A 17,047-nucleotide genomic window follows, 5' to 3' on the forward strand; every position below is an offset into this window, starting at 1 on the left:
CACCGCGGACATCCCAAGTGCAGCTCTCTTGAGAGCGTGTGAAGATGAACCACTTCTCAAGCACTCTGATGTACACGCCGTTTACAGAGGCTTGCGCCAAACTCCCGCAAAAATATAAACAAGGTATAAACGTCATAATTTTGAAAACGCGAAACACTCCAGTTTCAATTAACGGACATGTAATGGCAAATGTCCGTGGTCATTGTGGGTTTATTCACGCAGTGTTAATAACATGCAGTGAGACAGAGGAGATGCCCTGTTCTTTTTCTGTGGAGAGGAAACAGAATCTCAAAGTATTCCTTCATGAGAAATAAGGTCTTGTGAGTTAAACAGAGAGCCTTAAAATAATGTGCGAAAGTGAAGAATTTAAGGCAGAAATATTTTACTATTGCATTATATAATATAATAGCTATACAGGTTGACTGTGTTACAAAAGAAGCAAAAGAAAACAAAACATTGAAAAATGGATCAAAAGTAAATCAGACAAATAAGAGATATTTTAGTTATTTAGACATATTTTGATAATTAAAATATTATTTTACGTCACTCATACGTTTTTCAAGCCTGAAAGCAAAGGACATCATATTCCCTTATTTTATTTTATGACCCAAGCTAAATTTGTATAAATTACTTTGTTGTGTGCATGAAGCACACATAGTGAATTTGTATGTAATTAATCATCATATTCATGAAACACCTAAAACAATCATCATAGCCCTAAAATCGTCATAATCGCAATTATTTGTTTGATAATTAACTGTCAGCCAAATTTCACAATCTTGACCCCTAATTTTCATTATTAGGTTCCTACCTTGTGAATTGTTTTGTTAAATATGTGATTACAAACATTACAATCATTACCTCAAAAAACTTTGGTTCCCCTTCTGTCACTCACTTGACGTTGTGTCTCCTTGCTCGTTCGCTCTCACTACCCTCGACAGCGGGGCTGCCCACAGGTACACGGAGGTCCCCCAGGTGGACAAAACGGTTGCGATGCACCTATGCCCAAAGAACACGGCCACCTGGCGGGACTGTCCGACAATACCCTCTAAGGCCTGTAGAACGACTTCGTCCCTGACGGTGAAAGCCTACCTTGCCACTGGACAGGCCACCTCCGCCCTGCATGCCATGGCCCTCCTGCATGTTCATCAGGCCACGGCGCTAAAAGGTCTGCACTTGGGTAGTCCCGATCCCTACGTGCTGCAGGAGCTGCATTTAGCAACTGACCTCGCCTTCCGGGCCACGAAGGTCACAGCACGCGCACTTGGACAGCCGATGGCCACCCTCGTGTTCCAAGAAAGACATCTGTGGCTGAACATGGTTGAGATGGACGCTTTCTCAGTGCACCCATCTCCCAGCTTGTCCTATTCGGCAACAATGTCGAGTAATTTGCCCAGCAGTTCTTGGCGGTAAAGAAGCAGACAGAGGCGATCCAGCATATCATGCCTCGGCATCCAACTCGAGCCGACCCCGTCTGCTCGCTGAAGGCATCCCCCTGCGACTGCCAGGCAACAGGCAGCTTCGCCTCAACCCGGGCCCAGCTCTCAGCCCACTTGTAGAGCACCCTGCAGGAAACGGATACCCCCTGCCTCCCAAACCTCGTCGAGGAACTGCAAGGCTCCCAAACTTTCCTGAGGTGGACGACCCAAGGAATGAGATGCTCGTCTGGAGCTGGTAGACAAACCACTCCATCCCCCGGTGGAGGGCTGGGTGGAGAATCCTTGGTTTCCTTCTTTTTCTTTGCCGCACCCCTCTCGGGCTGTGGTACCCACATTTTCAGTTAAAGAGCAATTTCCTCATTCCTTGGGTCACCTAGCCAGTGCACACACACGCCGTTCTCATGGCAGTCCAACACCAAAAAGATATAGTTAATGAATAAGCGGCATCTTGGACACAGACCTTTCGCCTCCACTCCAGCAACCGTATCATGCGCAGACCCTGGGCCGGCGAGTCCAGAGAAGCCTCGAATGGTACTTGGATGCCTGGCTTTAGCTTTCCAACCCATCTGACTCGGCTATGCGATTCAGTTCGACAGGTGCCCGCCTGCATGGTGAGAACACCAACACCCTGCAGGAGGAAATTGTAACCCTGTTACACAAGGGCGCAATAGAGCCTGTCCCTTACTTCATCATACCTAAGAAAGGCGGTGGGTTGCAGCCAATCTTGGACCTGCGAGTTCTCAACCGAGCCTTACACAGACTCCCGTTCAAGATGCTCACACAGAGACATATCCTAACATGCGTTCGCCATCAAGATTAGTTCGCAGCTGTAGACCTGAAGAACATCTACTTCCACGTTTCGATCTTGCCCCATCACAGACCCTTCCTACGGCTCACATTCGAGGGCCGGGCGTACCAGTGCAAGGTCCTCCCCTTCGGCTTGTCCTTGTCCCCTCGCATCTTCACGAAGGTGACATGCTCTCTAGCAGACATGGGCAGAGCAGCGGGCTTGGCAAAACCCAATACCTTTGTGAGATCAATAACCTCCAACGGTTGAGTAGACACTGGCCCGTTTTTCTTCAGGTCCGTGCACGTAGAACTTGGTAACACGGGACAGCTGACGGGGCATACCGCTTGCGCACAGCGCCTTTTCACCTCTTCTGAGGCGAACCTGTGCAGTTTTACCCCCAGGTGAATCCACAAAAGCTCACGCTCCCTGGATGTTTTTCCTCCATATCCCTCTGGCTCGCGAATTCAGTGGAGGAATTCCTGACCAGACCCACTACGGTTACTAATTACTCTGTAATGGAATAGGTGCTCCACAGTTATCGGTCATCGCGATTACCCCGTGTTGTATTTTCTGCAGTACGGTCCCCCTGTTAGCGGACCTGCATCTCCCTTGGGCAGCTCCCTCTGCCCCCGGTCGCTGTGTTTGTAGAGCTCCTCCCTCACCAGGTAGGACCTACCACCGCGCCACTTCCATGTGTGGCTCGTAAGCCCATGTGACGTATTTATCACATGTGACCTCCCCAGCCTGGGCAGGATGGGGTCTCCGCTGGGTCTTTTCCCCCTGAAAGAGCACCTTCCCCGATGCGTGTTATAGCGTCAGATGGCCCCAGCCTCTTCTAACAGCCCTATGGTGAACATAGAGAGAGAAAAGGCTACGGCTGGTCCGGCCTGCTCCCATGCTTGGTACGTTGCTTTCTTCTCCCCCCTCAAGAGAAGAGGGAGGCCGGGAACCTAAAAAGTGTATGACGTTTTTATGGGGTGTTGGGGAAGGTTACGTGCAGCCTGGCACGGGCTGCTCCTTTGGCACGCAACAGCTTGCTTGCACCCGCATCAGCAGTTCACGTAACGCGGTTCAGTGTCATGCCGTTATTGGATAGGGACACCTAGTGTCACTTCACCGACACAAAGTCGAGTGAGTGACAGAAGGGGAACATCTAGATTACTGTCATAACCCTCGTTCCCTGATGGAGGGAATGGGACGTTGTGTCCCTCTTGCCACAACACTGTACCAACCACTGTAATGGCCGAACCTTATTCTCGGCTCCTCCTTTTATACCCATATGTCTGGGGAGGGACATGCAAATTCTGTTCGCCAATTCTCATTGGCCTTTTCTCAAAGCTCAGAGGCAACTGAGGCTCTCAAGAGAAACCCCTAGTGTCACTTCACCAACACAACGTCTTGTTCCCTCATCAAGGAACAGGGGTTACGACAGTAAACTTGATGTTTTATTTTATCAGTTTGTTGACTAATTTTAAAGACTCAAAGGTCTCCTCATGCCAGGGTCAGCAGGGGCACAGGCTATAACATTAATGTGAAGAGGGGAAAAAAACAAGAAAGCTAAACTTTTAATTCAGCCAACCCTAAGGATAAGTACAGTTTAACAAGATAACTAGTTAAATGTGAGTTAAACTTGATCAGTTACTGTCAACCTTAAAGCATTTTTAGCATCGATTTAGCTAGCTATTTATAGTCATACATCCAAACATTATCTAATGTTATGTAGGTCCCAGTTTATAGGACTATGTCTCCGTGCACAGAAATGTTAATTTAACAAGTACACAAAAGCATGTACCACTACAAGTTAGCCGATATTGTTTGTTAGTTTGTTTGCTAAACTTTAACCTACCTGTCGGAGTCCCAGTCATAGCACCGCTGCACTCATCAATAGTTTTGGAGGAGGACTCATGGTGGGCATGTTGAAGGAAGCTCTGTGGCAAGAGGACGCTGAGAGGATGACTGCACCGGCTCTGTCGTCTTGCAGTCGAAGACGGAGCAACTTTCTGCTCTTACATTTATTCCGTGCACTGTCAAATGCTTCATCGGATTTATCAAGTTGCTGGTCTTGGCAGTAATTATCTTGTCGAAAATATTGCATTACACGCTGTTGGCATCAAGCCTGGTGAAATGTAGCCACACTTTTTATCTTTTCCACATCTTTTATATCTATGGGTGTTGGGACGCATACACACTACAGCCTCACATGTGAGCCGCGTCTCTGGGCATAACCGGCGTATACTAGTGTTTTTCCTTGATGCCTAATCACAGCCCTTTTAGATTTGTCTCCAGGACAGGTTCGGGAAGCACTCTCTAGCAGAATCGCCAAGCTGATCTTTTGCATACAATGAAAGTGTATGGTGACCATGGCTGTCTCTGGTCCCCATTCACTTTCATTAAAGTCAACTTTTTCAATTTCTTAATCTTAGACTTGGTATCCTGTATGCATTAGTGAAATTATGTTTTAAAACATTTTCTCCAGATTGTGGAAGAGATTTGGTACCACTTAATCAGGCCCTTGCAATGTGGCCCAACGGAGATACTGTTAAAGGGATGCCCTTCGATTACACCATCCATGATCCAAAGTATGAGGATATCAGCATGATCTACTCGCCAGACTTCACTCCAAATGCAGATGGTGAGAGCAGTAACAAAATCACATACGCAGTTATAGTATGGTTCAATTAGGCTACCACTTTAATAATTTCTTGAATCAAAGTCAAGTTTAATGTTATAATTTTTCTAGATGGAAACTCCAGGCGGCAAGAGGATGTGTATCTACGCAGACGCACAGCACGGATTAAACTCTCTAAATATGCAGCATACAACACGTACCATCATTGTGAGCAGTGTCACCAGTATATGGGATTCAATCCACAGTACCAGGTAAACCTTTTATAATACCATGTTTGTTTATTTGACTTTTTGTTTTTTATCTGACTATTGGAATGCTTTCTGTCTGTGTTCCCAGCTGTACGAGTCCACACTACATGCCTTTACGTTCTCTCACCTTCTACTTGGGGAGGAAATCCAACTGTACTTCATCATTCCCAAATCAAAAGAGCATCACTTCTTCTTCAGCCAATCAGGAGGACAGTTAGAGAGTATGAGACTGCCCCTTACCTCAGATTGGGTAAGATTTCAGTACTGTTAACCCTCTGGGGTCGACGGACATGCCGGCTTTTGTAAAATAAAGGGAAAAAAAGGGTGAGCTGTAAACAGACTCTGGGTTCGCGAACGCATATCTGAAACACGTCACAAAAATGAACAGAAATTCAGCGAATACTTCTTATATATTCTAAAGAAAGCTGTAAATGTCTACTTTTAAATAAAACTATTAAAATTTAAAACAAATAATCTGCTGCAATTTAATCTGTATGAAACAAAGTGATGTACAGCTTCTACTTGCTCAGCTAATTATCTCTAATGTGATCACACCCACGAGCAGAGCGCGCTATTCATACGCTAATGTGCTGAGACGATCAAATCAAATGGCAAACGCCCCCGACTGTGCCGTAAAAACAAAGTGCATTCATTTTTCTGCGCGTTTGAAAGACAGCACAATACACAAGTGAGAAAACTCCTGGATAGTGACGAAGAGTAACAATTTTCCTCAGAAGAAGAGCAGGGCTCAGATGAACATTTGTATTTTGAAGAGAGGCTTGACAATTTTGGACAAGTTATTCATTTAGTTTTCATTAGTTGACATGCTATTTTATATAAACATGTACATATTTTACTTGTGGGACTGTTTCCAAACTTGCCAGCCAGGATTCAGAGTATTGAAATTTGAAATATATACTAATAAGCAAGTTTTAGTTACATTTAAATGCTGTTTTGGCTAAAGCAGGTATTTAAATTGTATGCTGTATGATATAAAAATTGTATGCTGTATGATATGTAATATGATATAAAAATAATATGAATGTTTAGATTATATTTTAACTAGTGTTTATGCTGCCTCATTATCATCAACAAAGCTTGTGCTTGCAAATATGTGTTCAGGTGTAAATGAGTAAAATGCATTTTAAATATGCCCATATTAGAAAATCACCATCTTATAATGATTTCTGAAGGATCATGTGACACTGAAGACTGCAGTAATGATGCTGAAAATTCAGCTTTGATAACAAATTGCATTTTACAATATATTAAAATAGAAAACTGTTTACAATATCACTGTTTTACTGTATTTTGGATCAAATAAATGCAGTCTTGGTGAGCAAAAGTGACTTATTTTAAATGGTAGTGTAGGTCTAAAATTAAGTCTTTATGTAAAGAAAATGTATAGTCAGATTACTTCTTTTAACTTAAAACTTGATTTTGATCATTATGTCTCCTCACATTCCTCATTGATAGGCCCAGGGGAGGGGTTGTGAATTACAATCAATATTCATTATAGTTCACGCCTCCTCACATATGACATTTCTAACACTAAAAGTGTCTTACAAAAGTTCAATTACTATATTGTTTTATATGAATGAGTGATCAGGATGGTTTTCACATCATTTTGTAGCAAAGGCTCTATAAAAGATAGATAACTCTAGGCTACATGATCCAGTTATCAAAAGGTTTGTGGACAAATGTTTAGTATGTTAAATTACCTTATTTCAGTGACTTTGTTCTGATGTTTCACACTGTACATTTGTAATCCCTGGGCTAATGTTCTTAATCGCATATTTGTGGTGTCGATAACAATAATTGGATGAATGCAGCTTGTGACGGACACTCAACCTGTCAACTGAGATGCTCTGCTCTTCTTTGCAAATTACTCCAATCAATTCAGCTCTGTTTGTCTTTCGTCTTCTGAAATATGCATCGAAAACACTGAATACTGTCTCTTTATCAAGGTAGTTATTGCATTTTCCACCACTGTTCAACACTTTACCGGATTCCCTCTAACGGAGAACGTAAACAATGCGTGAATGTTTCATCAACGGTACAACGTGCATGAATATTTAATGAGGTAATTACTGAGGCTTTATTTCATTGGTTGTCTGTTGCTAAACAACATTCTGTAACATTCAAACATCAAATCATTTCACACTATATACGTTTGGGACAGCAATGTGTTTCCTAACCCCGGGTAAAAAGCGGTGCTAACACCCTTTCAAAATTACAAGTGTGAAATGTTGCTTTACTTAGGGTTAAAAGTGGGGTTTAGAATGAAGATAACCCGGGGTTAAGCGCAATGTGAAAAGTCCTAAAAAGAGATGACAGAATGACAGCCTCAGTCAGATGCAATGAAAGTGAATTGTGACAGACAGCAACACATTACTTAACATCTCCTTTTGTGATCCAAAGAAGAGAGGAAATCATATGAGTTTGGAACAACATGAGTTAATTATGACAGAATTGTCTTTTTTCTGTGAATTTTACTTTTAAGACTGATTATGATTTGGAGCGCATGCAGAAAATTATTTTCGAGATACAAACTGGTAAACATCTTATTACAGAATTTGGTAAATAATTTTTCTAAAAATTTTCTAAAATCTTTTCTAAATGTCCAACAACTTTGGTGAAAACACAACGACAGACCACTAGACCACTGCTGAAGCAGGCAACGCATAGTTGGCGCTGTCACGTTGCACCTGTTACTTTTGACAACGCTGTTCAGAATGGGACAATCATAATCAGGAGTTACTGGACGATTTACTACAACAATTTTATAGATACTGCTTTTGCGGATTTAACAAGTATGAATCCTTGCAACTATCAGTTTTAGTTCCAATTTACTCTCCAGAGTAAACAAGTGATATGAGAGGTAAAATGTTTTGAATGATTTGAATGCAGATCAATGGAGGATTCAGTTTTGTGAGCCGTCTAGTGCCCCCTTCTGTAAACAAAACCATTGAACCCTCAAAATGTGGTGTTGTTACCCATTTAAACCTTGTTAGTGTTAACTCAGTGTTAACTTGCTTAATCGTAAAACTAAATTAAATAATAAAAGAAAGAACAACAACCAAGTTGTCCTTTATGAACAAAAATTAATTTCAACATGTTACAAAATGTTTACCCTCAGCGTTTATTGGCAAAAACTTAACTAAATGGAAAATTTCAAAATTGTGTAAGTTAGAATATCAAAATATTTTGAGAATGACCCATTTGCAATTTCGGGCAGTTCCTCATAAACCTGTTGTGTGACTTTAGAAAACCTGAAACACAGCACGAGTCATATAGACTACTGTTTACGGACACAGTTATTCACTTTTATTGGAAATCGAAGTGCATTTTAAGGGAGCACACTACAATTGCACATACATTTTGTCATGAAGGAAACCAATAATTTTTACTATGAGAATATGTAGTTAAAGATGCTCATTGTTGTACTTGTAATAAGTGGTATTTTAAAAAAATAAATTAACTGAATGGTTCAAATATTTGTATTTAAATTAAAAAATATAATTTGTTTTAATGACTCCTCGAGAATAGTCCTTGAAAACAAATAAAATTTGCTTGAAAAGTCCTTGAATTTGTACGAACCCTGTATTTAATGACTAAAATGTAAGTGAATAAAAATAATAACACCAATTGAATTTTGACATTTACAGAATCCCAATTCTATCAAAAGTCCAATATTCACACCCACCACGGGTCGTCACGAACACGGTCTGTTCAATCTATATCATTCCATGGAAGGAGCCGCTCACCTGCACATTCTGGTCATTAAAGAGTACGAGATGGCCGTCTACAAGAAATACTGGCCCAACCATATAATGCTTGTCCTGCCTACTATCTTTAATGGAGCTGGAATAGGTAACCATAATCTCGTAAACTATCTGTAGTAGATGACATGTCAGTTTATTAAATATAGTCCTGTTTGATTTTATTGATGTTCTTAAACAGATTTTTAACTTTTCATTTCTCTCTTTTTTCACTTTGTGTCTGTCTCTGTCTCAGGAGCAGCTCATTTCCTTATTAAAGAGCTGTCCTATCATAACCTAGAGTTAGAGCGGACCCGGAAAGTGGAGCACGGCAGTCGGCCACAAGATGTCTGGCCCTTCATCATCCTTGCAGATGACTCCTGTGTCATGTGGAACAGTGTTGATGTAAACCCAAAAAGGTGCTCAATTTTGTGTATTGTCGTTACAATTGCTACTACAATTATAAATAAATAAATAAAACTTATCCGAGCCTTTGTCAGTTAGGTTCTATATGTTAGCATATATTTTGAATCATGAACAAACTATGAACGATACATTTTTACCGTATTACTTAATCTTGGTTAATGTAACTTAATAAAATCCTGTTGCCTTCTGGCTGACGCTACAGAGCTCTGAGCACTAGAACCGTTTATCCCCTCAGGATATCCATCTCATGAACAGTTAAAACTGACCCTTTTATCAATACTTATGTGCAATACACAGCTAAGTCTATTTATATTTATCTAACATATCATACCTCTTCTGCCATTACATTCTCTTGCACTCATATATATATATATACATTTTGTCTTATTGTATATTTTATATATACTTTATTTTCTATTACATTTTAATTTTTATTCTATTTTTATTTATTTATTTTTTATTATTATTTTACTGTATTGTATTGTTTGTGCACTGGAAGCTCCTGTCACCAAGACAAATTCCTTGTATGTGTAAACATAGTTGGCAATAAAGCTGATTCTGATTCTGAAAAATGCAAATGTTTATTGTTTGTTCATGTTAGTTTTATAAAGCATTATCTAACATTATCTGTTCAACATTAAATGTTAAATATTTATTAGTAAATGCTGAAAGTAACATTAAGCAAGTGCTAATTTGTATTTCATGTTAACTAATGAAGTTAATGTTCATATTAACTAATGTTAATGAATACAGCCATATTGTAAAGTGTATCACACTGTATGTATGTATGTATATATAAATACCACTTTATTAGGTACACTTGTACACCTACTTATTCATGTGATTATCTAAACAGCTAATCATGTGGCAGCAGTGCAATGCATAAAATCATGCAGGTATGAGTCATCAGCTTCAGATAATGTTCACATCAACCATCAGAATGGGGAAAGTTATTTATGTTATTTTGATTTTGGAATAACGAACTGGTTTGAGTATTTCTGTAACTGCTGATCTCCTGGGATTTTCACACACAACAGTCTTTCGAGTTTACTCAGAATGGTGCCAAAATCAAAAAACATCAGCAGTTCTGCTGACGGAAATGCCTGTTGACCTATCTGTTGATGAGAGAGGTCAACAGAGAATTGCCAGACTGGTTCAAGCTGACAGAAAGATAATCACTCTGTGCATTTGTAGTGAGCTTGTAGCGCAGCCACATAAGGGATGAATATTTATATCGCTGTTAATTACTCTAATTATGCTTATAAGACAGCTGCTATGTTCTAATTATTCTACCTGTGTTTATTGCCCGGTTATGTGTTTAAGTTCCCGTTTTACTCACGCGAGAGTTCTGTCACGTAGCTCCAGGAAATTCCCCGTGACGTCACTCCAAAGCAGCTGTATGACTTTTTCTTCCGTTTAAAAGGAGCCGGGAAACCGGCGTTCAGGAGCGACACGTTGATGCTCAAGGGGATAAGCGATCGATCGCGCGAAAAACCTCCACCATAGGCTGTTACAAACTGTGAACGAGAAGACATTGTGGGATTATCTTTTTTGTTGAGCGTTACAAGCTGAACATGTCAAACCTTGAAGCGAATGGGCTACAATAGTAGAAGACCACGGCGGTTCCACATCTGTCATCCAAGAACAGAAACTGAGGCTGCAGTGGGCACAGGCTCACCAAAATAGTACTGTTAAAGACTGGAAAAGAATAGCCTGGTCTGATCAATCTCGATTTCTGCTAAGGTACACAGTTGGTAGGTCCAAATATAATATGTTTGATGTGAACATTACCTGAAGCTCCTGACCCATATCTGCATGATTTTATACATACACTGCTGCCACACGATTGGCTGATTAGATAATCGCATGAATAAGCAGAAGTACGGGTGTACCTATTAAAGTGGTCACTGTGTGTATACAGGTGTTGTTGGGGGTTGGTGATGATGAAATTGAATAATGTTGTTTAAATAAGCCCTAAATTAGATGAAATGGTACATTTCTGTAAATAGCATTTTAGCGATCATCTCTGATTAATGTCAAAATGAAAATCAAAACTAACAGCAGGTAAAATGTCAAAAAAAATGAATGATTTACATGAAAGGTCTTACCAAAAATTACTTTTAATACATTGCCTTTTTGATTATTTGTCTGACCTGGTGTTTGTGTTTTCAGTGGTACTGAAGGCACAGAAAGAAATGTGTCTTTGAAACAAGTTCTTCAGCACATGGAGTCTTCTCCAGACATCACTCAATATGGCTTATGTGGGATGAGGAAATGGTCCAGTCAGGGTTTTGGGGTCGGACGGCAGAAAGAGCCCTTCTCACGAGGACACCTACATGACTTTCTGCTGCTCAATGTGGATCTAACACAAAATGTGCAGTACAATCAGAATCTGTGAGTTTTTAAAACTTCAATGTAGTGGAATTCCACCTAATAGTCCAAATACCACAAATTTTGTTTGTTTTTCGTCCATTTCTGTCCAAATATTCACTTTTATCCCCTCTCTTTTGACACTAGTTTCACATGTGATGACGTGGACTTCAACCTGCGAGTCCACAGTGCAGGTCTGCTTATTTGCAGGTTTAACAACTTCAGTGTTATGAAGAAGCAGATTGCCATCGGTGGATATGGTACCTTCATCATCAAGACAAAGGTAGATATTTAGCCATAGTCCAATTTACTATAACGCATTTATATTTAGTAATGGTTGAACTGTATTGATAGTATTAATTAAAAGTTATAAATAACTAAATAAATAGCAATGCAAATGCCAAAATCCAATAGAGCAGGCTAACTGATGGCTGATATAATAGTGTGTCAAAACAAATAAAATAAATTAAAAATACTTGCACAATACTTTTACAATATTAAATAATAAAAACAATTAAATTAAAAAACAAAAATGACAAATGTTCATTATTTAGAAGGCTGTTGGCTGCTTTTTAAACTGATGCGATGGAAAGCTAAAACTTTTTTAATCAGCCAAGCACCCAAGGTTTTTGACTGGTGCCGATAACTTAAAAAAGGCTAAATATCACCCAATTAATGTCACTGGCCAATATCTTTGTCATGACAACTCTTTGAAAAATTATTTGATGTGTTATAATGAATATGAAAAGCTGGTAGGATTGGTCTTGGTGGACTAGTTCTGCTTACCCTGCTGCTTCAGAGCAAGTACGAAGACTTGTTACTGCTAAAAACACACAGACATGCTGCTCCTGAACATGCATACAATTCCTGTGGAGCAGATCTAGACCAGTAGTTCTGGGGAGGAGGAGGGTTTTAGTGAGTCAACTGAGGCAATACGATAGATGATATGTTCTCTGACATGTAATCTGTTAACCAATCAGATGGGGCTATGTAGATTTTCATGACTGAATGTAGTCATTAATATTTATTTTAGGACAACTGTTGAAACTGCATTAATTCTGTCAAAGACATGCTACCCTGTGCTTTTGAACCTCTAAACTGTAAGTGATCAATATAAAAGTTACTATTACACACTTTTTTTCTCAATTTTCCTCAGATGACAGACGTACCCACCACAATCCATCCATCTCAGTACATCTGTGCCCCAGACAGCAAGCACCTGTTCCTGGCCACACCAGCTCAGCTACTGTTGGAGAAATACCTGCAGCACACCAGTCATTGCCTGTTTCCCCTCAGTGCCTTGAACTACGGCCACCCCATCCTCTCGGTCGACTGTTACCTTAACCTCGGCCCAGAGGTACTTCAGTGTCTTAGTCAACCTCAGAGACTGTTACATTACAAAAAAGTACATTGTTAGTACCATAGGACAGTGATTTGATCAGATTGTAATACCATTAGTATATTACAATCTATGTATACCATGGTGTTACCTTGTTACATGTCCAAAAAACAAGGTATATACCATGGTACCACATCTAAAACACATGGTACTATTTTTGTAAGTGTAATATTTTTTTCTATGGCCCACTGTTAGAGTTAGAGGAATATAAATGAATGCCTGTATTGGATTAACAGTATTCAAAATATTCTACATTACTTTAGAATCTCTTATTTCTGTTTGCCCTATATTTACAGTATCTGTGTTAAAGGAATGTTCTGGGTTCAATACAAGTTAAGCTCAATCGAAAGCATTTGTGGCATAATGTTAATTATCATAAAAAAAAAAGAAGCAAAAATCAAGGTGTGAGGCACTTACAATGGATGTGAATGGGGCCAATTTTTTACATTAAAATACCCACAGTTTCAAAAGTATAGCCAAAAAAACATAAACAGTATGCATGTAAACATGATTTTATTGTGATAAAATCACTTACTAACCTTTTCTGTATAAAGTTGTAGCCAATTTTACAACTTCGTTACCATGATGATGTAACATCAACAAATCTAAAATGACTGTAAAAATTACAATTTTAACAATTTTACAGCTCAAATAATACACAAAGTTTAACAGAAAAATTAATGTTAGTGCTTTTATAAAATTATAATACACATTTCTGTGTTTAACCCCTCCAAACATTTTCCACATTCACTTTCACTGTAAGCTCGATTTTTGCTTTTTTAAAAGAAAAGGAGGAATCAGTCGAAATACATTTTTGTGGTAACCAGCATTATTCCACAAATGCTGTCGATTGAGCTTAATTGGACTGAACCTGGAACATTTCTTTTATGATATGTACTTTCCTGCATACCATTGTTTCCACCTTCTCCCTGCACTTCCACTTAACACTGTGATTCTAAATTAAACTTATGGATGTATGTATGTGTGTGTGACTATTTCCCAGGTGACCGTTTGCTTTGTTAGCTCCAGACCTCACTCCATTAACATTAGCACTACTGGACTTCTCTTCAGTGGCCTGCTCTTATACATTTGTGACTCCTTTGTAACGCCTGGATTCCTCAAAAAATTCCAGTTTCTAAAAGGTAAAGAACAGAGATATTTCTTATTTATATTATACCTTTTCAATGTCTATCCAATTCATCATTTTATAGCCTTTTATTCCCATGGTCTTTTTGACAGACTGTTGGATAATAGCCCAAAAATACTTCAAATAAAAAAATTTAAATAAGTGTTTCTCTTTTGCTGGTCCAGGGGCAACTCTGTGTGTGATCTGTCCCAACCGGAGCTCTTTGCGTCAAACTGTAGTACGGCTGGAACTGGAAGACGAGTGGAGGTTTCGTCTCAGCGATGAGTTTAAGACTGCCAATGCCAAAGAGGACCAACCTCTCTTTTTCCTCACAGGAAAACACATATGACTCTGCAAGCCCGAAGACGCAAGAGAACTTTGTTCTCATTAACTGTCTTGACTGTAAATAATATTATCTCTGTATATAATCCACAGGATGTGCTGTAAATTTGCATCATGACTTGTTGTTTCCCTGTATCTACTAAATTCTAAAAGGGATAGTTTACCCCAAAATGAAAATGATGTCATCATTTACTCGTTCAGGAGGGTCATGCTAAACCTCTATGACTTTCTTCCATGGAACACAAAAGGAAATATTAGCTTAGGTCTCCATTCACATACATTGTATGAAAGAAAAAAATAAAGATGCCATTTTTGTTTCGATCAAAATGAGGGTAAGTAAATGATGACAGAATTTTTGGGTGAACTCTTCTTTAAAAATTATTATACATTGCACCCTGGCCCACTCTCAAAACAGACTTTACTCTAATCTTTATAATAGTTTAAAATGTATTTATTTACTGTGACCTTTCTATGGTTTTAATCTTTCTCTGTTTTATTGTTTTTCTGTCACATTATCAACTTAATTACACTATTATGAAGTATTAAAACAACAGATTCAAATATTTTGTAGAAAAGAGTATTTTTGTAGCAGTGTTTGGCTTGTTCTGTGATGTGTGTGGATGAGAGAGTAATGTCATTAAAGTACTCTTGTCGTACATTTCATGTATCAGTACTGTGCATCCTTTTCTGCTTTAGTCTGCTTTGATTGATATACCACTGAACAAACACTAGAGGGCAGAGCTTTTACATTTATTTTTATTTTTCGTCATTACAGACAAGGTTGGGTGAAATATAGGCCTACATCTCTTTACCAAATATCAGCCATTACTTAAAAGTAAAAGCTTTTGGCCTTTCATATAATGTAGATATAATTATAATGTGTAAATGTGACAAAAATTATTTGTCAAATGGCCAAAAGAGGGCAGTAAATGTCATAATCACAGCCTAGTGTGAGTAAACCTAGTGTGAGTTAAGTGTTTATTAGCGTTATTGTTAATATAATAAATATCACAAGTTCACAAACATCTGTTTTTATTTATTTTTTATTTTTTATTAATTCCTTCAAAGCATTAATAGAAACAGTAAAATTCAGAGACACGTTTTAATGGCAATACAACTGGCGAGTTCAACATGATGGGTGTTTTAGGTACCTGCTAGGCCAGGGGTTCTCAACAGGGTGTTCATAGGGTGCCAGGTGGCGCTGAGAGCAAATTAATAGAGAAGGGGGCATTAGGTTACAAATGGGGGCATTTAGCAGTCATAATCATCAAATCTATCCTCAAGTTCCTCTTTGCATTAAAACTTTTATCCAGACCATATATCAGTTGGTTCTTAATTATACAGGTTGGTAAACATTTGTACCGCGGTTCATCTGATTTTGAAATCTAGCGAAGCATCTGAAGTATCTGGTTTAGCAGCGTCAAATGCAGAGGCACAACCTTGGCTTTTGCACCTGTATGTCTCTGTAGATGGATGCGCCTCAATGGACAGAGCAGCGCAAGCGCAAAGAAGGTGCATTTTTACTCGCAGACCAGTCTCAAGATCCTAAATGTGCAGCTCAAAGAAAATCATTGAGAAACAAGGCACGAGAAGCGAAACCATTTAATTTTGGCACATAATTCTACATCACCACCCTTGAATTTACTATAGTAACACTAACTGTACTTTAGGCAGAAATAGATTGATAATAAATATGATCATATTACACTTCAGCTCTATTACATTTGTCATAGGCTACATTAGGGGAGAAAGGGAATATATTACATTTTTGTTGCAACTAATAAATATTTATATTTTGTATCTATTTTTTTTTTACATGTGTTTAGAGTAGGTCTACTGTTTATAATAACAAAAATGCCATAGTTTGTTTTATAGGGCAGCTGGGGTAAGGGAATGAAGTAGGGGGGCATTCATGAAAAAAAAGATTGAGAACATCAGTTAAGAACTTGTTTACCATTTATTATTCTACTATTCTACTAATGACGGGCATCAAAATGTTTACAGTATCACAGCATGTGGCATGATTATATAGATCCTGGTGTAAGGATCACCCACAAACACGACTGCAGCCTCAAGCAATTCAGTTCAAAACTATGTCCACGTCACTTTCACCCACACATATCTTTCAATAGTAGCCTACATCTGAACTGAAGGATCATTCAAAATACTTTTATTCAGGTATATGACCAAATTTCAGACGGGCCAATCGCATTTTAAAAAAAGCAACAAAGTATGCAAATATTGGATAGTCACAGTTAGAGAGTCACAGCAACAGTGGAATAAGGCCACTCCTGAAATCTCATTTGACATGATCTGGCTGGTCCCTGGAAAGCTAATATGTATATGTAAATGTATTCTATTAAAAGACTCACAGTTGTTGCAAATTAATGTGATTTAATCTCTTTTACTTCACAGTAAAATAAATATTTCACCCCAAAATTTCAAATTCCCTCATCACATACTATACCAAGCCATCCCAGATGTGTATTTAATTTCATCTGTAGAACACAAACAAAG

The 17,047-nt window shown here is 38.8% G+C and overlaps 1 protein-coding gene across 1 annotated transcript in view; it reads left to right on the forward strand.

Annotated features, from left to right (window-relative positions):
* LOC127662137 (protein GREB1-like) overlaps nt 1-14,924 on the forward strand; it is a 56,755-nt gene extending 41,831 nt beyond the window's left edge. Inside the window, exons 23-32 of the mRNA XM_052153174.1 lie at nt 4,706-4,861; nt 4,970-5,109; nt 5,195-5,356; nt 8,775-8,979; nt 9,124-9,286; nt 11,466-11,687; nt 11,811-11,946; nt 12,820-13,020; nt 14,066-14,204; nt 14,374-14,924. Coding sequence (XP_052009134.1) covers nt 4,706-4,861; nt 4,970-5,109; nt 5,195-5,356; nt 8,775-8,979; nt 9,124-9,286; nt 11,466-11,687; nt 11,811-11,946; nt 12,820-13,020; nt 14,066-14,204; nt 14,374-14,537 — 1,688 coding nt within the window. The 3' untranslated portion in view covers nt 14,538-14,924. The remainder of the gene's footprint in view (nt 1-4,705; nt 4,862-4,969; nt 5,110-5,194; nt 5,357-8,774; nt 8,980-9,123; nt 9,287-11,465; nt 11,688-11,810; nt 11,947-12,819; nt 13,021-14,065; nt 14,205-14,373) is intronic.
* The last annotated feature ends 2,123 nt before the right edge of the window (nt 14,925-17,047 follow it).

This window comes from Xyrauchen texanus, chromosome 22 (genome assembly GCF_025860055.1).
Source record: "Xyrauchen texanus isolate HMW12.3.18 chromosome 22, RBS_HiC_50CHRs, whole genome shotgun sequence".
NCBI classification, from domain to species: domain Eukaryota; kingdom Metazoa; phylum Chordata; class Actinopteri; order Cypriniformes; family Catostomidae; genus Xyrauchen; species Xyrauchen texanus.